The sequence below is a fragment of the Microcaecilia unicolor genome, chromosome 3 (genome assembly GCF_901765095.1).
Source record: "Microcaecilia unicolor chromosome 3, aMicUni1.1, whole genome shotgun sequence".
In the NCBI taxonomy this organism is placed as follows: Eukaryota; Metazoa; Chordata; class Amphibia; order Gymnophiona; family Siphonopidae; genus Microcaecilia; species Microcaecilia unicolor.
In genome coordinates, this window is record NC_044033.1 from 503,403,458 (window position 1) to 503,425,771 (window position 22,314).

General features: G+C 45.3%; 1 protein-coding gene across 4 annotated transcripts in view; it reads right to left on the reverse strand.

Annotated features, from left to right (window-relative positions):
• ANKRD6 (ankyrin repeat domain 6) overlaps positions 1-22,314 on the reverse strand; it is a 106,816-nt gene that overhangs the window by 15,647 nt on the left and 68,855 nt on the right. For all 4 annotated transcript variants that reach the window (XM_030199095.1, XM_030199098.1, XM_030199096.1 and 1 more), the window contains 3 exons: positions 17,892-18,029; positions 11,544-11,726; positions 6,278-6,430 (listed from right to left, as the gene is read on the reverse strand). In XM_030199095.1, coding sequence (XP_030054955.1) covers positions 6,278-6,430; positions 11,544-11,726; positions 17,892-18,029 — 474 coding nt within the window. The remainder of the gene's footprint in view (positions 1-6,277; positions 6,431-11,543; positions 11,727-17,891; positions 18,030-22,314) is intronic.

Here is a 22,314-nt window from a genome sequence, read left to right on the forward strand (position 1 = left end):
ACAGGCCGAAGGTCCATGAAGCCCAGCACCCTGTTACCAGCAGTGGCCAATCCAGGTTACAAGTACCTGGCAAGATCCCAAAACAGTACTATTTTATGCTGCTTATCCTAGAAATAAGAAGCAGATTTTCCTGAAGTCCAATTTAATAATGGCTTATGGACTTTTCTTTTAGGAAGCTAGCCAAACCTTTTTTAAAGCCCGCTAAGCTAATTGCTTTTACTACATTCTCTGGCAACAAATTCCAGAGTTTAATTACACGTTGAGTGAAGACATATTTTCGCCAATTAGGTTTAAATTTTCTTCTTTGTAGCTTCATTGTATGCCCCCTAGTCCTAGTATTATTGGAAAGAGTAAACATGAGATTGACATCTACCCGTTCCACTCCACTCATTATTTTATAGACCTCTTATCATATCTCCCTTTAGAAATATGTCACAGAGCAGAATTTCGACTGAAGGGGAGAGAGGAGGTTAGTGGGAGAGCTGTGAGAAGCATTTTGCAGTAATCTAAAGTGAGGTGGATAAGATTGTGAATAAGGGTTTTGGTAGTGTGCTCAGAAAGGGAGGGACGAATTGTGGTGATGTTACAGAGAAAGAAATGACAGATTTTAGCAGTTTGTTGGATTTGTGCAGAGAAAGAGGAGAGTCAAAGATGACCCCACTAAGTTATGAGCTGACAAGATAGGGAGGATGAATATGTTATCTACAGAAATAGAGAATGAGGGAAAGAGGAAAGATAGGTTTAGATAAGAAGTTCAGTGTTGCCCATGTTCGGTTTCAGATGGCGGTGAGAAATCCAGGCTGCAATGTCAGGCAGACAGGCTGAGATGTTGGCTTAGATACGAGACATCAGCCTAAAGAGGATACTGAAAACCATGGAGGGTGATCAGAGCACCAAGAGAATAAATATAAATAGAGAAAAGAAGAGATTCCACGACAGAGCTATGAGGTACACTGATAGTGGGATAGCAGTGGAGGAGGATCCACCAGAACATACACTAACATAACAGTACAACAGGAGTAGGGTTACCATATTTGCCCCCCCCCCCCAAAAGAGGACACATGCCCTGCCGCTGCCACACCCCGCCCCTGTTACATATCACCCCACCCCTTTCACCACCACCCCCCACAGCCCCCTAAAGGTGTCCAATCCCCTAGTCCCCTCCCCTTACCTTACTCTACTGCCCTGGTGGTCTAGTGACCTCTTTGGGGCAGGAAAGAGCCCCCTCTTTCCTGCCCGGAGTGCTGCCCTGCATTCTCTGACTTCCCCTTGCAAAGCTGACTGTCCCGGTGCTGATTCAAAATGGCCCCGAGACTTGAAGCGGCCTCGCAGTCTCGCGAGGCTGCTTCAAGTCTCGGCAGCCATTTTGAATCGGCACCGGGAGGGACCGTCAGCATTACAAGGGGAAGTCAGAGAATGCAGGGAAGCGCTCCGGGCAGGAAAGAGGGGGCTCTTTCCTGCCCTGAAGAGGTCACTAGATCACCAGGGCAGTACAGTAAGGTAAGGGGAGGGGATAGGACACCATTAGGCCTGCCCACTAGCCTGCCCATTTGTCCGGAAATCAAGACAAACAGGCAGGCTGGCAAACCCCACCCGGCCAAGTCCTCAAAAAGAAGACATGTCCATGTAAAACTGGACATATGGTAACCCTAGACAGGAGAAATAAGAAGAAAACCAAGACAAAAAATAGATCTGAAATTCAAGTGAGGACAGCGTATCAAGGAGTAGGTGGTGATCAACAGTGTCAAAAGCAGCAGACAGATCGAGAAGGATGAGGATAGAATAGAGAGGCCTTTGGATCAGGCCAGGAACAGGTCACCGATTAGAGTAATGGAATGAAAGGCTTAAGAGGAAAGACATTTTCAGTTAGGATTTCAAAATAGTTGGGAAAGCCAATTACCTCAAGCCTGCTTCAGCCCATCCCACTCCTGACCTCCCCACCCCCACTCAGTGAAAGGTGAACAGAAGAGTAGCCTAGTGGTTGGAACTCTGGGCTGAGAACCAGGATCCAAATGCCATTGATGCTTCTTGTGATCTTGGGCAAGTCCCAATCCTTCACTGCCTCAGATTCTAAGGGGTCCTTTCACTCAACTGTGGTAGAAAGTGCTTTAGCACAACCTTATGCAGGTTTTTCCTCATCCGGAAAATGGCCAAGTTTCCAGATTCCCTATTAATGAGCATGTGCTAATGTAGCCATCAGCGTGCGGTCATTAAAAATAAATTACTGTGTGAGCACTTTCCAACACCAATTTTGTAGGTGGGAAAAGCTCACACATTAATCAGTTAGCAGCATGGTAACGTAGCTGCGCTAACAGATCAGTGCAGAACCAACTATTCTCCAACCCTAGACACGCCCCCTCCATGCAAAAATAAAAAATATTTTTTTGTATGTGGTTAGTGTACGCCAATCTCAAACTTACCGTAGGAAGCTCCAGTGCGTCCCATAGTAAGAAATTTTAAGCTGCAGTAAGCACATTCTAGCAGCTTAGTAAAAGGACCCCAAAGTTAGACCTAGATTTATTAAAGACAACAGTAATACCATAGATAAACAAGGTCCTTGAAAGATAAGAGCAGATTGATACTGCTTTTTATTCTGTTACTGAAATAACCATGTGTTTGACACTGGGATTTCCTGTATCTTTATGCCTCTGACGCAGCCTGAGGGCGAAACAATTGCAACAGGAAACCACATACTTCTACTACAATTCGACATATCCAGTGCATTCGACATGGTTAGCCATAAAATATTATTAAACATCCTAGAATACTTCGGAGTTGGAGGTAACGTGCTTAACTGGTTCAGAGGTTTTTTTTTAACCACAAGAGCATACCAGGTGAAATCTAATTCCAGTATGTCAACTTCATGGACACCTGAATGCGGTGTGCCCCAAGGATCTCCACTCTCACCGACCCTCTTTAACCTAATGATGATACCCCTGGCTAAATCGCTATCCAATCAAGGCCTTAACCCTTACATATACGCAGATGTCGTCACGAACTACATTCCGTTCAAACATGACCTAAAGGAAATCACTAATGTCATCAACCACAGCTTCCAAATCATGCACTCGTGGGCGGATGCATTTCAATTAAAACTTAATGCAGAAAAAACACAGTGTCTCATACTCATATCTCAACATAACACAAGTAAATTCACCACTATAACCACACCAAACTTCTCCCTTCCCATGTCAGACACCCTGAAAATTCTTGGAGTTACCTTTGACTGGAATCTCACACTTGAAAACCATGTGAAAAACACAACAAGGAAGATGTTCCACTCTATGTGGAAACTAAAAAGAGCAAAACCTTTCTTCCCAAGAAACATCTTTCGTAACCTGGTACAGTCAATGGTGTTAAGTCATCTAGACTACTGCAATGCATTATATGTTGGCTGTAAAGAGCAACTTCAAACAACCCAAATCACAGCTGCCAGACTCATATCCGGTAAAACAAAATATGAAAGCGCCAAAGCCCTAAGAGAAAAGTTACACTGGCTTCCACGTAAAGAACGTATTACGTTTAAGGTCTGTACTCTGGTTCACAAAATCATCCGCGGAGATGCTCCGGCATATATGACAGACCTTATTGACTTGCCATCCAGAAATGCTAAAAGATCAGCACGCACATTCCTAAATCTTCACTTCCCCAGTTGTAGAGGACTAAAATACAAACTAACACGTGCATCTAGCTTCTCCTATATGAGCACGCAGCTGTGGAATGCATTGCTAATGGACCTGAAAATAATCTACAATCTAATTCAGTTTTCTACAATCGAATTCAGTTTTGGAGGCCGTACCTTGCGAAGGATGTTAAAAAAATAGAAGCGGTGCAGAGAAAAGCTACGAGAATGGTATGGGATTTGCGTTCCAAGACCTATGAGCAGAGACTTGCGGACCTGAACATGTATACCCTGGAGGAAAGGAGGAACAGGGGTGATATGATACAGACGTTCAAATACTTGAAAGGTATTAATCCGCAAACGAATCTTTTCCGGAGATGGGAAGGCGGTAGAACGAGAGGACATGAAATGAGATTGAAGGGGGGCAGACTCAGGAAAGATGTCAGGAAGTATTTTTTCACAGAGAGGGTGGTGGATGCTTGGAATGCCCTCCCGCGGGAGGTGGTGGAGATGAAAACGATAACGGAATTCAAACATGCGTATGGGATATGCATAAAGGAATCCTGTGCAGTAGGAATGGATCCTCAGAAGCTTAGCTGAAATTGGGTGGCGGAGCAGGTGGGGGAAGAGAGGTTGGTGGTTGGGAGGCGAGGATAGTGGAGGGCAGACTTATACGGTCCGTGCCAGAGCCGGTGATGGGAGGCGGGACTGGTGGTTGGGAGGCGGGAAATACTGCTGGGCAGACTTATACGGTCTGTGCCCTGAAAAGGACAGGTACAAATTCAAGGTAAGGTATACACATATGAGTTTGTCTTGGGCAGACTGGATGGACCATGCAGGTCTTTTTCTGCCGTCATCTACTATGTTACTATGTAATTAACTTTCGCAAATCACTGAAGACCTATCTCTTCAACAAGGCACTTGATATCCAAAATGTTTTCTCCCTTAGCTCTTGCAGATCATCTATACTCTGAAATGACGTTCTATTAATCTGTTTAATCTACCAGGCCATCAATATTCTTTAGATAACGCCAATTGTCTCTTTTACTCTGTAATGGCAATCCATTATGTTATTCACATAATCTATTACGTCATCCATGTTCTCTATTTATTATCAACTGTACCATTTTACTCTGGAGTGGCAAATACCATGAAGGAACATTGTAAGCCACATTGAGCCTGCAAATAGGTGGGAAAATGTGGGATACAAATGCAGCAAAATAAATAAATAAATGTGGCCACGTTAGGTCTCTCAAGGATCCTAATTATCCGTGGTAATATTGCTCTGTCTTCTGGAATTCTGTATTACCAGGCCTCTGTGGCTTTCTGATAGATTTACTAGAAGGCTTTAACAGGCTTTTTAGAATTGTTGTATAAAACAGTTCCCTTTTGTAGGATGGGACTCATTTACCAAATACGTACATAACTCATGTTAATTCATGTAGACACGTCAGTAATTCTAGCTCAAAAGACCAACTATTTGAACAGGGAAGCAACTTGCGTACTGCAATGCAACTTGCATTGAGCTCAGATTTATAAGAGGAGAACCGTTAAATCTATAATCCAAATTCAAACCTCTTCCAAACAGGTTACAATCGTGGCATGCTCTGGTTTGATGAGCTGAAATGCTGCCTTAGTTTCTGTTATTAGTTCCTGAATGAATGAATTCAGGAAATCTAGACTGCCCCAATTTGTTTGACTGCACATTTTGTCCATTAGATTGTAAGCTCCTTTGAGCGGGGACTGTCCTTCTTTGTTAAACTGTACAGCGCTGCGCAACCCTTGTAGCGCATTAGAAGTGTTAAGTAGTAGTAGTAGTAGTGAATGGTTTTGATCAGTATGTTCTTACCCTTCTTCATCAACCAGCTGTCCGAAAAAAAAAATCAAATCCTGGTCCAAGCCTCAGGTTTTGTTATTTCCTTTACTTCATGAACAGACACAATTATTGTAATCAGCAGTTTTAATTTCAGATGTTTATGGATTTTTCTTTAATCGGACTTTTACTGCCATCAGTAGCTAAGCTGTGTTAACGTCTGATTTGATTATGGATAAAAGCAGTGCCGTAGCGAGGGAGCCTGACGCCGGGTGCAGGGCACGGTGCCCCCCCCCCCTCCGGAGCGCTCCCCCCCCCCCGAAACGCACCCTACCTTTCAGCGGGGGGCAGGCGGGAGGGCCGATCCGCCCCTAGTGCACGTCACTGGGAGCTGCGTCGGCTCTGCTGCTTCCCTGCTTTCTCTGCCCCGGAACAGGAAGTAACCTGTTCCGGGGCAGAAAGAGCAGGGAACCAGCGAGCCGACACCCCCCCCCCCCCCCCCAGCGCGTGCACCCGGGGCGGACCGCCCCACTGCCCCCCCCCCCTTCCTACGCCACTGGATAAAAGTAGTCTGGTTGCCACGTCAGCCCACTTTACAGGTTGATAAATACAAATAAAAACAAAAACGGAAAAGATGATGATCTTTTTATTGAACTAACTTAATACATCATTTGTACTAGCTTTTGAATGCCAAAACCAACTTCCTCAGGTCAGGTTAAGAAGTTACCTTCTTTTTGTTTTGTTCTTATTTCTATTGATTTTATTATTTTGTCATTCACCCTGTTGTTTCCAGAATGATTGGGGCAGGAGATAGAGGGACTTGTTTGTTGCTGTCTCTTTACCTGATGCTGAGTCTTGCTCTCTATTTGTCCCAGCTTTGCATTCATCTGATCCTGTACTGTACCAAACTCAGCCTTTATCTCCTCCTTGGTGGCCTCCAGCTGGTTCTCCAATTTACTAAGCAAGGGCTCACAGCGACATCCATTGATTGGAGCCTGGAAGTAAAAGGAAAAAAAAAAAAAAGTCTCAACAACACACAAAGAGTGTCTGTACTTTGCTATCAGCCAACCAGCAGACCTGAAGTCGAAGACAGGAGTAATTTTGAATTAGAGGAGCAGCCTTATAAAATACAAAGAACACAACAGCCCCCAAACATTTTATGCTGCTTATCCTAGAAATAAGCAGTGTATTTTCCACAAGTCTATTTTAATAATGATCTATGGACTTTTCCTTTAGGAAGCTAGCCAAACTTTTTTTAAACCCTGCTAAGCTAACTGCTTTTACCACATTCTCTGGCAATGAATTCCAGAGTTTAATTACATGTTGAGTGAACAAATATTTTCTCCGATTCATTTTAAATTTACTACTTTGTAGCTTCATTGCGTGCCCCCTAGTCCTAGAATTTTTGGCAAGAGTAAACAAGCGATTCACGTCTACCCGTTTCACTCCACTCATTCCTCTATCAAATCTCCCCTCGGCCGTCTTTTCTCCAAGCTGAAGAGCCCTAGCCGCTTTAGCCTTTCCTCTTAGGGAAGTCATCCCATCCCCTTTATCATTTTCGTCGCCCTTCTCTGCACCTTTTCTAATTCCACTATATCTTTTTTGAGATGCGGCGACCAGAATTGAACACAATATTCGAGGTGCGGTCGCACCATGGAGCGATACAAATGCATTATAACATCCTCATTTTTATTTTCCATTCCTTTCCTAATAATACCTAACATTCTATTTGCTTTCTTTGCTGCTGCAGCACACTGAGCAGAGGGTTTCTACTACTACTACTACTATTTAGCATTTCTATAGCGCTACAAGGCATACGCAGCGCTGCACAAACATAGAAGAAAGACAGTCCCTGCTCAAAGAGCTTACAATCTAATAGACAAAAAATAAATAAAGTAAGCAAATCAAATCAATTAATGTGAAGGGGAAGGAAGAGAGGAGGGTAGGTGGAGGCGAGTGGTTACAAGTGGTTACGAGTCAAAAGCAATGTTAAAGAGGTGGGCTTTCAGTCTAGATTTAAAGGTGGCCAAGGATGAGGCAAGATGAAGGGGCTCAGGAAGTTTATTCCAGGCGTAGGGTGCAGCGAGACAGAAGGCGCGAAGTCTGGAGTTGGCAGTAGTGGAGAAGGGAACAGATAAGAAGGATTTATCCATGGAGCGGAGTGCACGGGAAGGGGTGTAGGGAAGGACGAGTGTGGAGAGATACTGGGGAGCAGCAGAGTGAGTACATTTATAGGTTAGTAGAAGAAGTTTGAACAGGATGCGAAAACGGATAGGGAGCCAGTGAAGGGTCTTGAGGAGAGGGGTAGTATGAGTAAAGCGACCCTGGCAGAAGATGAGACGGGCAGCAGAGTTTTGAACCGACTGGAGAGGGGAGAGGTGACTAAGTGGGAGGCCAGCAAAAAGCAGATTGCAGTAGTCTAAACGAGAGGTGACAAGGGTGTGGATGAGGGTTTTGGTAGAGTGCTCGGAAAGAAAGGGGCGGTCTGCTGGATATGAGCAGAGAAGGAGAGAGAAGAGTCGAAGATGACCCCAAGGTTTTGAGCTGAGGAGACAGGGAGAATGAGAGAGCCATCAACAGAAATAGAAAACGGGGGGAGCGGGGAGGTGGGTTTGGGGGGGGAAAATGAGAAGCTCGGTTTTGGTCATTTAATTTCAGGTGGCGTTGAGACATCCAGACAGCAATGTCAGACAAGCACGCTGAAACCTTGGTTTGGATGCAAGGTGAGATATCAGGGGTAGAAAGGTAGATTTGGGAGTCATCAGCATAGAGATGGTAGGAAAAGCCATGGGATGAGATTAATGAACCAAGGGAAGAAGTGTAGATAGAAAAGAGGAGGTTTCAAAGTACTCTCCAGACGTCATCTGCAGTGACCCTACACTGGCAGTCACCCACTGGATTCCTGCTTTCATCTAGGCAGTGTCCTTCCCCACAATCTATTCCTGGGTGGTTTCTAGGGGCCTAGAGATCCACATAAAAGCCACTATCCTATTAGTGGATATCATATTTTTCCTACATAAGCACACAACTGTGGAACGCACTACCAAAAGCCGTGAAAACAACGTATGACCACCTAAACTTCCGGAAATATCTAAAAACTAACCTGTTTAAAAAGGCATACCCTACCGACCCAACTTAAATGTCTGAACTCTGCAACACAACGAAACCAAAGCACGTAACGGACATAACACAACTCTTCCGCTCTACGATTCCCTCATGTGTCTGTTCCACATGAACCTTATTTTACCACAACATCACTTTATATTTGTTCATACCGGAGTCGGCGAACGCCTCTCCGGTACTATGTAAGCCACATTGAGCCTGCAAATAGGTGGGGAAAATGTGGGATACACATGTAACAAATAAATAAATATTATCTCTCTCTCTATATGATCGAAGTGAGGAGAAAGGGAAAGAGAGAATTAAAGAGACTTTGACATATTTGCTGCCTCTGCTACTGTTATTGTCCCAGTTACTTGCCTGAAGAGGCTCTAAATTAAATTTGTTGGTTCAAAGCTGGAGAAATCTATCTTATTCACTAAAAGGAGTGTGCAGCATGTGGAAAAACTGACTACAGCCTGCCTAACTTCAAAAACGTTAATACACAAGTCCACCTACACAGCGGGATTTAGCTACCTGGGCTCGAAATGGTGGAACGCAATTCCCATAGTCATTCCCAGTTCAGAAAAGACCTAAAGACCTACCTCTTCAGGAAATTCTGTGAGTAAAATATGCACTAATCATTCTGGAACAACAATACACAACGCAATCTCTAACTGTAATGCATCTTTTCATTTAAGAAATGAACTAAGACACATCTTTCTCAAGAAACCCAATGACTATTCCATACGCACTAATAATTATCTTGCCAACCACTGTAGAACACAGCATCATACAAACTTGTAAATGTAACTGAATCAACGTAATCTCTAACAACTGTTAAATGTAAGCCACATTGAACAGAAACTCGTTTTTGGATAATTTGGGGATAAAAGTATGAATGAATAAATAAATAAAATAAAATTTTATTTCATGATATTTATATCTACATATGGGAAAACTTTCAAATGAATTAAAAACCTGTCAAATAAGTTAAAAACAACAACAACAACAACAACAACAAAAAAGACACTCTTTAGTCCTCCACCTTTTAAGGCACTGCCTTTCTAACCAGAATAGCTTTAGACTTTTTACAGATGGACCACACATAGGTTGGCCTAGTACATAGCCGCCGACTCCGTGGGTGCTGTGGGTGCTTGAGCACACCCAATATTTCACCCACCAGAAGTTCGTTCACCCACCGGAAGTTCGTTCCCTCCCTCCCTCCTCCCTTCGAGTTCCAGGCCCCTTCCCTCTGAATTTTAAAAGCCATCTATTTTATCTCGTCGGGGTTAGGGCGGCAGCAGCGGTAAAAAGCATGCATGCTCGGCTCCGTGCTTAGTTGTTTTCCCTTCTCTCTCTCTCTAAGCTCTGGTCCCACCCTCATTTCCTGTTTCCACAAGGAGGGGGAGGGGGGAATGCACCACCTGTAAAAAAAAAAAAAAATTCAGCACCCCCAATCATTTTGAAAAGTTGGCTCCTATGGCCTAGTGGTTAAAACACTAGTCTTGTCATCCAGAGGTAGCCAGTTCAAATCCCACTACTGCTCCTTGTGACCTTGAGCAAGTCTCCATTGCCTCAGGTACAAACTTAGGATTGTGAGCCCTCCTGGGACAGAGAAATATCCACTGTCCCTGAATGTAACTCACCTTGAGCTACTACTGCAAAATCTAAATAAATATGACAAACTAGAATTATATTAAATTTGAGGGAGGAGTGGCCTAATGGTTAGTGCAGTGGGCTTCGATTCTGGCAACCTGGGTTCAATTCCCACTGCAGTTCCTTGTGACCTTCAGCATGTCACTTAACCCTCCATTGCCCCAGGTACCAAAACTTAGATTGTGAGCCCTCTAGGGACAGAGATAGTACCTGCATATAACGTTTACAGTGCAGAGTACGTCCAGTAGCACTATAGAAATGATTAGTAGTTGTAGGCAGAGGGTGGTTACATTTAATTCATAAGAACTGCCATACTGTCTGTTTCAGACCAAAGATCTGTTGGGTCACATATGCAGTGTGTCACCTATTCGAATGCAAGCATTACCCATCAGGTGTGTCCCGACTGAAAAAAGGTTGAGAACCACTGCTCTAGAGAATTCTGGCAACAATTATTACTATTACTACTTAATATTTCCAGAAACTGGGAAGTGTTAAGCGTCTGCTGGGCCTGTGCTTGTGCCTTACTGTGCTCTGTCTGAGAGCTTTATTAAAAATAATTCACTTCCAGAGTTCAGGATAAATGAGGGCTGTGCCTTTTCAGCTCTAATACAGTTTTATTTCAGAATACCAAACTATTTTAGACAGATTTGCTCACACAAAGGTACGTTTCGAGAGGTTGCATGGCCATATGGAATTTACAGTAAAGAATATTGTATATTTTAATATAATTTGTAAATGGGTTGCTACACTGTACCTTTGTACCAATAAATGCATGATAAAGTTACATACATATATATCACTTTTTTTTTTTAGGTGGGGGAGGCTGTTGTTAAACATTTAACAGCACACCACTGTGCGTAGGCATGATGTGCCGACACCAGAATATTAAACTGAATCCTACTGCCAACGGAGGAGACTCATGATAACCATAAATCAGTAGCGTTCCTAGGGTGGCTGACACCGAGGGCGAATCGTCGATGCGCCCCCCCCCCCGGGCGCAGCGCGACCCCCCACCCCCGGCAAAAGGCCACCTCCCCCCCCAGCGAAAGGACATCCCCCGGGTGCATTTTTACCTGCTGGGGGGGGGGGGGGGGGGGCCGCGCGCCTGTCTGCTTCGCTCGTTCCGTGCTCCCTCTGCCCCGGAACAGGAAGTAACCTGTTCCGGGGCAGAGGGAGCATGGAACGAGCAGAGCAGACAGGCGCATGGCACCCCCCCCAGTGGCGTGCACCCGGGGAGGACCGCGCCCACCGCCCCCCCTTGGTACGCCACTGCCATAAATGCAGGGAGCTGAAACAGTGCAGTAAATCACTTTTACAGGCAGAGCCCCTCAGCCTCTTTTGCTGAGTTACCTGCATAACTTTGCCATCTTTTCCCCTGTACAGCGTATACAGCTGATAGGCTCTCATTTCATGCGGGGGTGTCGGAGATGGACAGCGATGCTTATTCCTTTTCTTGTGATTTTGGGAACTCTGCTGGGTGCCAGTATAAGCTTGCTGATCTGCGGGAGAGGTAGGATCCGAGAACGCTGCATGCTGAAAGCGGGAAAAACAAAAACACCCTGTAAAAATTCTCATGTAAATGGTCAACTCTGCCAAACTGCCGGAAATTCTGGGAAAATAATTCAGCGTTTCTTCTCCCCCTGAACACCAGTTTATTTAGCATGCTACTTTTAGCCTCTGATTTCCTTTCCAGTAATATCAGTCACATGGAACATGAGTTACGTTGTACTTTTCTACCAAAATGGTGCCACCAGTGGCAGCCCTACATTAGGCAACTGAGGCGAGGGCCTCAGGCAGCACTCTCCACGTAGAGCGGCATCGCCTCCCTTCCTTCTTCAATCCTCTTCCCTGTTGTTCATCTTCTTTTTTTTCTTTTCTAAAAAGGCGGCAGTGGAAGTGATTCCCATAGGCTACTCTGCCACCGGCACTGGCCTCTTCTCCCTACTGAAGCACACCTCTTGACATAACTTCCTGTTTCCTCAGAGGCGGGACACAGTAGAACGAAGAGGCAGTGGCGTAGGAAGGGGGGGGGGCGGGAGGGGCGGTCCGCCCCAGGTGCACGCCGCTGGGGGGGTGTCGGCTCCGCTGGTCCCCTGCTCCCTCTGCCCGGGAACAGGTTACTTCCTGTTCCGGGGCAGAGAGAGCAGGGAACCAGCGGAGCCGACGCAGCTCCCAGCAACATGCACTCAGGGTGGTTCGCCGTCCCTCGCCGCTTTCCTATGTAAGTACGCGCTCCGGGGGGGGGGGTGCACCTTGGAGGGGGGAGGGTGCGCTCCAGAGGGTGCAGGGTGCGCAGCGGCGACCCACCCCGGGTGTCAGCTGCCCTCGCTACGGCACTGCGAAGAGACTGGTGCCAGTGGCACGGCAGCCTGTGGGAACCGCTGCCGCTGCTGTCTTTTGGAAAAGAAAAAAAAAATAGAAGGGAAACACAAAGAAGAGGGTTGAGGAGGGGAGGGGGGGGGAGGAGGATATGCCAGACCATGGCTGGGCGAGGGCTGCATTTTATCCCTGCCTCTGGCGGAAGATTGCCTTGGGCTGTCCTTGGGCGCCACTGCACTGAAAAGGACACGAGCAAGAGAAGCAACGAGCTGAGTACGAGGTACACAAAGTTCCCCTTGGAGCATGGCATCAGTCACATCACCACCACGATACTGTCTGGTTCTGGTTGTGCATTGATGAAAGAATCATGAAGACTTTGGCAGCCTTTTGGCATTAACGAGGGATGGACAGCCGGAAACATTTTCATGTCAATTTTCAGAGTTTTTTTTTTTTTTAATTGTTCCAGAATTGTGAAGAGAGCGTACTTTTCCCAAAGGAGTCCACACTATCCCCAGATGCAGTGCAGGTCATCAAAATGTGGGCACAAACTAATCAATGAGCCATTAGCAATCAATAATTGGTGTAAATTGACACTCATTTGGGTTTGTGTGTGGATCAAATGCGCATCTAAATTTTATAGTGCAACTCAAATGGGGCGTGGCCACGGAAGGGGAATGGGCAGGTTAGGAGCGTCCCCAGAAATTAGGCGCGATGTAATAAAATAGGGTTATTTATGCACCTGCCATTAGTTGTGTATTTACAGCAGGTATCAGCAGGCGTAAGTGCCGATGCTTCAGTTCGCTGTGAGATTCGTGCTAGACTATTATTCTATAAAAGGTGCCTCCTTGCAGAATACTAGTCTACTATTTATCATTTCTATAGTGCTGCTAGATATATGCAGCGCTGTACACTGGACATGAAGAGACAGTCCCTGCTCGACAGAGCTTACAATCTAATTAGGACAAACAGGACAAATAAGAGATAAGGGAATTACTAAGGTGGGAATGATAAAATAAGGGTTCTGAACAAGTGAGTAAGGGTTAGGAGTTAAAAGCAGCATCAAAAAGGTGGGCTTTTAGTCTAGATTTGAAGGCGGCCAGAGATGGAGCTTGACGGACCGGCTCAGGAAGTTTATTCCAGGCATATGGTGCAGCAAAGATAAAAGGAATGGAGTCTGGAGTTAGCGGTGGAGGAGAAGGGTGGCCATAAGAGAGATTTATCCAGTGAACGGAGTTCCCGGGGAGGAATGTAGGGAGAGATGAGAGTGGAGAGGTACTGAGGAGATGTCCTTTGTAATATTATATTTTTATTGTGTTTGTTTTATCATGATTGTGATTCTCCAGAAATTACTGGATCCGCATAAAACCTAAATGGGTAATTTGCAGACTATAAGAACGTGTGTAATGTAAAGTTATTGGTCTGTAATTTTTAGGAATATTACTTGCATCTCCCTTTGGAAACAGAAGCATTATTCCTGTTATTAGCCAATGTGGTCTCAAATTTGGCTGCCTGATCAATTGATTATTGCAGTTTGCCGTGTCTTGGTAAAGGGATGTTAGATGTTTCTGGTGCCCGATTCTGGGCACCTATTTATAGAATCCCCACCCCCACCCCCATATGTAAAAAAGGGTGCAGTCTTCTTAAAGAGTGACACACTCAAAGAAGTGCACCCTCTGTAAAAAGAGTGAGGAATGATATTTCATCACAAACAGCTCATCCCTAGCATTAACTTTGCTTTTCCACTAGAGGGCAGCAACAATTGCTCTTTAAGAGGTCCTTTTACTATGGTGCGCTGAAAAATGGCTTGTGGTAGTGTGGGCGCGGGTTTTGGGTGTGTGCCAATCCATTTTTCAGCGTGCCTATAAAAAAAAAAGGCCTTTTAAAAATTTTCCCAAAAATGGACGTGCGGAAAAATGAAAACTGCCGCGTGTCCATTTTGGGTCTGAGACCTTACCACCAGCCATTGACCTAGCGGTAAAGTCTCACGCGGTAACTGGGTGATAATGACCTACGCCTGTCAAAAGCCACTTGGCGCGCATCTGAAAATAAAAATAATATTCAGATGCGCATATCAGACGCACGCCAAAAATGAAATTACCACAAAAGCCACGCGGTAGCCAGGTGGTAACTCCATTTTGGTGCTTGTAGACGCTTACGCGGCTTAGTAAACGGGTCCCTAAGTGATGATCACAAAAGCAGGCAGTTTTGTCTTCTAGTGTCCGGTATCTCTTTCCTGTTTCATTCAGTTCTTAACAAGACAATTTAGAAGGGAACACAAAGCACGATATTGGAAACTTGGGATGCTCAGAGCTGTAAACAGCAGCCTCTTCTCCCCCCCCCCCCCCACCCCCCCCACACACACACACAGACCAATTAGTCTTTTGCATTCCAGCTTTGTTAGAAAAACCAGTTGGCAATTTTCAAATCTGTATTGGGTTGTATCCAGTTTCACTGTACTATTTTTTTAAGCTAGCAGTCTCTTCCTGTTTGTTTGGATTTTCAGCTCAAGGTTGGGATCTAGAGCCATGAACCTTCATTCACAATTATCCTAGAGGTACATGCACCAGGCCAGGAGTCATGTGCCAAGGTTCCTTCCAGAACCCTGCAAACATAGGTCCTGAACTTGAAGTTGGGCACTAGGTGTCACCCTTAAGCAATTATCCCTCCCCCTCCCAACAACCAGCAACCACAGCTGACTTAGGAGGCCAAAGATGACCCTATTCAGAAAGGGTGAAACTCAGTGGACTGGTACCTTCTTCCAGCTCTGTCACTATGTGCTACTGAGTGGAGGAGTAGCCTAGTGGTTAGTGCAGTGGACTTTGATCCTGAGGAACTGGGTTCAATTCCCACTGCAGTTCCTTGTGACTCTGGGCAAGTCACTTAACCCTCCATTGCCCCAGGTCCAAATAAATACCTTTATATACTAAGTAAACGGCTTTGAATGTAGTTGCAAAAACCACAGAAAGGCAGTATATCAAGTCCCATTCCCCTTATGTGACCCCAGGGGTGGACTGACCATTCGGGCGCAGAGGCACTAAGGGGCCCAGAGGCTCTGCCCGGTTGCCCGCTGCCGCACACTACAGCCCCCACGGGGTCCTGGTGGTCTTGTGGCTGCTGTCGCTATTCTCCCTGGTTGCATTGTACCGCTGTGTTTACACAATAGTTGCAGAGACTCCCGATGTCACGGCAGCCATTTTGTAAACACAGCGCCGTGCTGGGCAGAGTAGAAGCAACGGGTGGGCAGGAAAGAGGGGATTCGTTTCCTGCCCCTGAAGAAGCCACAGCCACTAGACCACCAGGACACTTTAAGTTAGGGGGAGAGGTCAGCGGCAACACGGTGGGAAGGAGGCAGCATGGCAGGGGTAAGGGCACTGGTGGTGGCAGAAGCAGCAGCATGGTGGGGGGGGGGGGGGGCAGAGTACTCTCAGTCCGTACCCTGGTGTGAGCCCTCTTGTCCACCAAAGCAGAGGAGGATACTAGCTGATGCAGCTTTCAAAATTATTTGGATCCATAATTATACATCTGACAAAATCTGCAGTAGTCATGCAATGGGGGCTCTGCGACTAATTTCCCGTGGTCAAGTACAGTTAACTCCTTTACCGTGTATGTTATATATCAGTCCCTGCATGTTCTCCCAGTTTTAATGAATCTGTTAGGCTCCACTACCACTGATGTTTAAACATATTAATTTTATTGGTGTTTAAAACATATTAATTTGTTAATTTATTCAGGGAAATGTAACTAAGAAGAAATGGCCCTGTCCCATTGGTTGCTGGCACTTTGAATGAGAGGCTATATATAGTGCCTAAAAATTTGCGCAGAAAACATTTCCGCCTAAGCATATTCTATAAGTGGCACCTAGATTTAGGCAGGGTATATAGAATACACTTAGTTGATATCCCAGCACCAAAAACATGGCGTAAATCCCAGTGCGTAGATTTAGGCACACTGGGCCGTTTTCTGTAACTACGTGTTTAAATTTTGGAACACCCGTTTCCCTGCCCATAACCACGCCCCTTTTTACCTGCGCGCGTTAGAAAGGCGCACTGCGTTACATAATATGCTTAGCGAGCTGTGCATGTAAATTCTAATTATTGCCAAATAGTGCTCATTATTGCGTGTTAAGTGCTGTTAACAACGCTGATTGGCTTATTAGGCCTATTAAGTTACATGTGTTGTTACAGAATACGCTTGGATTTTGGCATGGATCTCTAGGCATGCTATATAGAATTCGGGGGTATATGTATTATACCATTCAGTAAATTAAGATGCAAGGAACACTTAGTACCCATACAATCTGAGTGATTCAATGCCACCAGATACCTTATAATGTATGCAATAGCAACGTTTAGGAATACTGTCGGACTCATTTTCGAAAGAGAAGGATGTCCATCTTTTGACATAAATCAGAAGATGGACGTCCTTCTCCCAGGGACATCCAAATCGGTATAATCGAAGCTCGATTTAGGATGTCTTCAACTGCAATCCAAAGTTCAAGGGGGCATGTCGGAGGCGTAGCGAAGGCGGGAATTGGGCGTGCCTAACACTTGGACGTCCTTGACGCATAATCGATAAAAAGAAGGACATCCCTGACGACCACTTGGACGTTTTCACCCGGACCTGTTTTTCTTATGACTAAGACACAAAAAGGTGTTACGTTTGTGGAGGAAACAGCGAGCCCTCCAAAACCCACTGTACCCACATGTAGGTGCTCCCCTTCACCCGTAAGGGCTATGGTAGTAGTGTACAGTTGTGGGTAGTGGGTTTTGGGGGGCTCAGCACACAAGGTAAGGGAGCTATGTTCCTGGGAGCAATTTGTAAAGTCCACTGCAGTGCCCCCTAGGGTGCCCGGTTGGTGTCCTGGCATGTCAGGGGGACCAGTGCACTACAAATGCTGGCTCCTTCCACAACCAAATGGCTTGCATTTGGTCGTTTTTGACATGGACGTCTTTGGTTTCGAAAATCGCCGAAGATCAGAAACGTCCATGTCTAGGGACGTCCAAATCTAGGGATGGCGAAATTCAAGGATTTGGATGTCCTTCACGGTGTTTTCGAAATGAAAGATGGACATCCATCTTGTTTCGAAAATACGGGTTTCTCCGCCCCTGGATTTGGATGTTTTGCAAGGACGTCCAAATCGCAACTTGGACGTCGCTTTCGAAAATGCCCCTCTGTGTGTCTTTTGATGTCCACCTTGGGTTTTAATACGATCTTCTGCAAATAAATGTAGAGCTTGCATTAAAAGAACTACTGACCACTGACATTAAGACCTTTGGGTATGATGAAAAACATTCAGTGTGAAGGAGTAGCACTGGGCTGGCATTCCTTGTGAACTTTGGCAACTCACTTAACGATCCAATCCCTTCCCCCTTTCCTTACCTTTTCTTTATGCTTTTTTTTTCTATTCTTCTTCAGCTTGGTGTCTGGAGATGTTGAGCGAGGTTCATCTTTCAGCTCACCTTTCTTGTGAGGTGCATTCTCACTGCTCTGAGTCTCATCCGCAGCTGAAACACTCCCCTAAGACCCAACAAAGTATAAAATAAATACACAGGGCTCAAGTGTCTTCCTCAGCTATCTCTTTCTCCTCCTTCTCTAAATTCTTCCTTTTCCCTTGCTAAATCATATCTCCGCTAGTAAAGGAGTGCTACTACTTACTGGAGTAGAACCTGGAATCCTATTTAAAGCTGAACTAAAGAATTTTGGTTTTAGAAGATGAGAAGAGGACCATTTTCATCCCATATCAGAACTAATCAGAGGAAGTCATTCCTACCCTTATGAGACACAGAGGGGCCGAAAGCAACTGCAGATTAAGCTGAGGGGCTACCGAGGGTTGAACGCTGCTTCTACACACCGAGCAATGCAGAGGGGACTTGTGCGCAGGTGTTAACTCACGCGGAAGACACAGCTGCAAGTTGTATTAAAATGTATGCTGACGAGCTAGTTTAGGTACTGTGTGTTATGCAGAGAGTATGCCGCCCACTTTTGACGCATGCGCAACATGAGACATTTTCTACAAGGGTACAGCGTAGTGTAGAAGGTTTTGTGGAGAAGATTTTTTTTGTGTTGCTTTGTGCTGTTAATTATATTACGGCCAAGCTCCACAGTATGGTCTAAAGTACAAACTAGTACATGCGTCCTGTTTTTCTTACATTGGCACGCAGCTGTGGAATGCATTACCACTGGATCTGAAAAATATTCACGAGCTCATCAACTTTCGAAAATCTTTAAAGACTTTCCTTTATAACAAGACTTACCATAGTAATCAATAATAGGAATTCCAACACACCATTAATTACTTGATAATCTGTCTGCCTTCTGATTAATTGAATTGATTATATCCATTATGTTACACTTGTTCTTTATGTAACCAATTGTTTTATCTACTCTTGATTGGTGATTGTCAGGATGTATTATTGTAAGCCACATTGAGTCTGCAAATAGGTGGGAAAATGTGGGATACAAATGCAACAAATAAATAAACAAATATGACAACTTTAATTATCATGCACAGGAAGAACTATGTAAGCAGTTCAAGGTGGTATTTGTTACTTCAATTTCCTTCGCTCTAGGGTATTACTTATATGTCAGAATTTTCTTTTTTATTTTCATTCCAAGCAGCAAAATACATAGTAGTAGTAGATGAAGGCAGAAAAAGACCTTCACGGTCCATCCAGTCTGCCCAACAAGATAAACTCATATGTGCTACTTTTTGTGGATACCCTACCTTGATTTGTACCTGTCCTCTTCAGGGCACAGACCGTATAAGTCTGCCCAGCACTATCCCCGCCTCCCAACCACCAGTCCCGCCTCCCACCACTGGCTCTGGCACAGACCGTATAAGTCTGCCCAGCACTATCCCCGCCTCCCAACCACCAGCCCCGCCTCCCACCATCGGCTCTGCCACCCAATCTCGGCTAAGCTCCTTTCCTTCTGAACAGGATTCCTTTATGTTTATCCCACGCATGTTTGAATTCCGTTACCGTTTTCATTTCCACCACCTCCCGCGGGAGGGCATTCCAAGCATCCACCACTCTCTCCGTGAAGAAATGCTTCCTGACATTTTTCTTGAGTCTGCCCCCCTTCAATCTCATTTCATATCCTCTCGTTCTACCACCTTCCCCTCTCCGGAAAAGGTTCGTTTGCGGATTAATATTGTCCATGGCTACCTAACTTGTACTTTATGTACTTTAGAAGTAGTAAAAGTAGGTAAAAACCATGGAAAGAGTCTAGCCCAACTATAAAGAACTTACAGGTTTAGATATACTGTGTCTTTATGAAATGTGTTGTGTTGCCTACAGTAAATGATGGAACAGCTTACCTATGAATGTAAATTTTGAAACTAATTATATGCGTTTTTGAAAATTGTTAAAAATGTGACTGTTTCACAAATTTGTAGTATCATGAATAAGGTTTATTTTTACAGTGTCAATATTTTATATGATCTAGGATTTGCCATACACTGAACTCATTTTTGGTATGTGCGGCCTATAAATGCTAATTGTAATGTAACGTAAAGACCTCGTCAGTCTTTCACATTGAAGTGCTGGTTTGGTCTTGTTTTGCAAGCAGAAGGAAGCCTGTGCAAGTTTTAAAGATAGATGGTAAGTAACAAGCGTGTGCCTGTCTGAACAAAACCAAAAGTGAATGCACGCACATTGGTGTCTGTTCTTTTGCACCTAAATATGAGCCTCTCAAAAATTTCAAGTGCAGACAATATTTGAAAGGCTCATATTTGGATCACGATATTATGCTATCAAGACTGGCAGAAACAGGTATCAGTGGAACAGTACTTGCCTGGTACTGATCCTATCTGTCAGACAGGCAACACCTCATCACCACCATGGGCACTGATCTGTGGGGTGCCACAAGGATCGATACCGTCACCTATTCTATTCAATATCCACCTCAAGTCACTAGCTAAGCTGATTTGATCAACAGACACTTGGTTCTACATCTATGCGGCTGACGTGCAGCTACTCATTCCTACTGAACCTGACTTACCCACAGCCCTGAATAAACTGACTACCTAACATCAATTCAAGAATGGGCTAAACACAACAAACTTTGCCTGAACCCAAGTAAAACCGAGCTTCTATGGGTCCCTAACACAAGTGGGGACATACCGGACATCAAAATCTCTTTTGGGAAATATGAACTCCCCCTCAAATCATGTCAGGAACTTTGGGACATGGATCAATTCAACACTTAAACAGATCCCCCAAATCCAAGAAACCTTTTATCACTTGCAACAACTCACTGCCAGTCTCCTCACACTGAAAAGGCAAGCCTCGTCTCAGTTGTGCATGCCGTAACATCATCAAGACTGGATTATTGTAATGCACTCTACACTGATCTGACTACCAAGGGTTTGCACCAGCTCCAACTGATTCAGAATGCTGCAGCAAAACTAATAGAAGGTTGTAAGCTTATTTTTGAAGGAGAAGGGCGGCCATCTTCCGACACAAATCGGGAGATGGCCGGCCTTCTCCTAAGGCCGGCCAAATCGGTATAATCGAAAGCCGATTTTGGCCGGCTTCAACTGCTTTCCGTCGCAGTGCCGGCCAAAGTTCAAGGGGGTGTGTCGGCAGTGTACCGAAGTCGGGACGGGGCGTGGTTAAGAGATGGCCGTCCTCGGACGATAATGGAAAAAAGAAGGCCGGCCCTGACGAGCGTTTGGCTGACTTTACTTGGTCCCTTTTTGTTCATGACCAAGCCTTGAAAAGGTGCCCGAACTGACCAGATGACCACCGGAGGGAATCGGGGATCACCTCCCCTTACTCCCTCAGTGGTCACCAACCCCCTCCCACCCAAAAAAAAATTTAAAAACATTTTTTGTCAGCCTCTATGCCAGCCTCTAATGTCATACCCAGCTCCATCACAGCACTATGCAGGTCCCTGGAACAGTTTTTAGTGGGTACTGCAGTGCACTTCAGGCAGGTGGACCCAGGCCCATACCCCCCCTACCTGTTACACTTGTGGTGGTAAATGGGAGCCCTCCAAAACCCACCTGAAACCCACTGTCCCCACATCTAGGTGCCCCCCCCCCCCCGTTACCCTTTAAGGGCTATGGTAGTGTTGTACAGTTGTGGATAGTGGGTTTTGGGGGGCTCAGCACACAAGGTAAGGGAGCTATGCACCTGGGATCAAGTTGTGAAGTCCACTGCAGTGCCACCTAGGGTGCTCGGTTGGTGTCCTGGCATGTGAGGGGGACCAGTGCACTACAAATGTTGGCTCCTCCCACGACCAAATGGCTTGGATTTGGCTGCCATTAGTTTCCATTATCGGCGAAAACCAATGGCGGCCATCTCTAACGGCAGCCCAAATATCGAAACGAAAGATAGCCGCCCATCTTGTTTCGATAATACAGTCGAGTACACCGCTTTACGGGGCCGTCATTAGAGATGAGCGCCCCCGTTTGATTATGCCCCTCCATATCACACCATTTTTATATAAACTTCACTAGCTACCAGTTCAATATAGAGCCAAATTTAAAACCCTCTTGTTTGACCTTCAAGGCCCTTCAATGAAATGGTCCAGAGTACTTGAAGAACAGGATCTCCCTCTACATACCTTCAAGGTCACTAAGGTCCTCCCAAGAGTTTCCCTAACCACACTTTCTCCAAAGGACATCAACATGATGTGATACCCGCAAGCGAGCCTCCTCCGGAGTAGCCCCAAGCTCTGGAATGCACTCCCTGAAAGGCTTCGCTTAGAACAAGACTATCCTACTTCAGGAAGTAGATGAAAGCTTGGCTCTTCAACCAGGCCTTTAACGGAAGAAGTAAACGCACATAGTATAGCA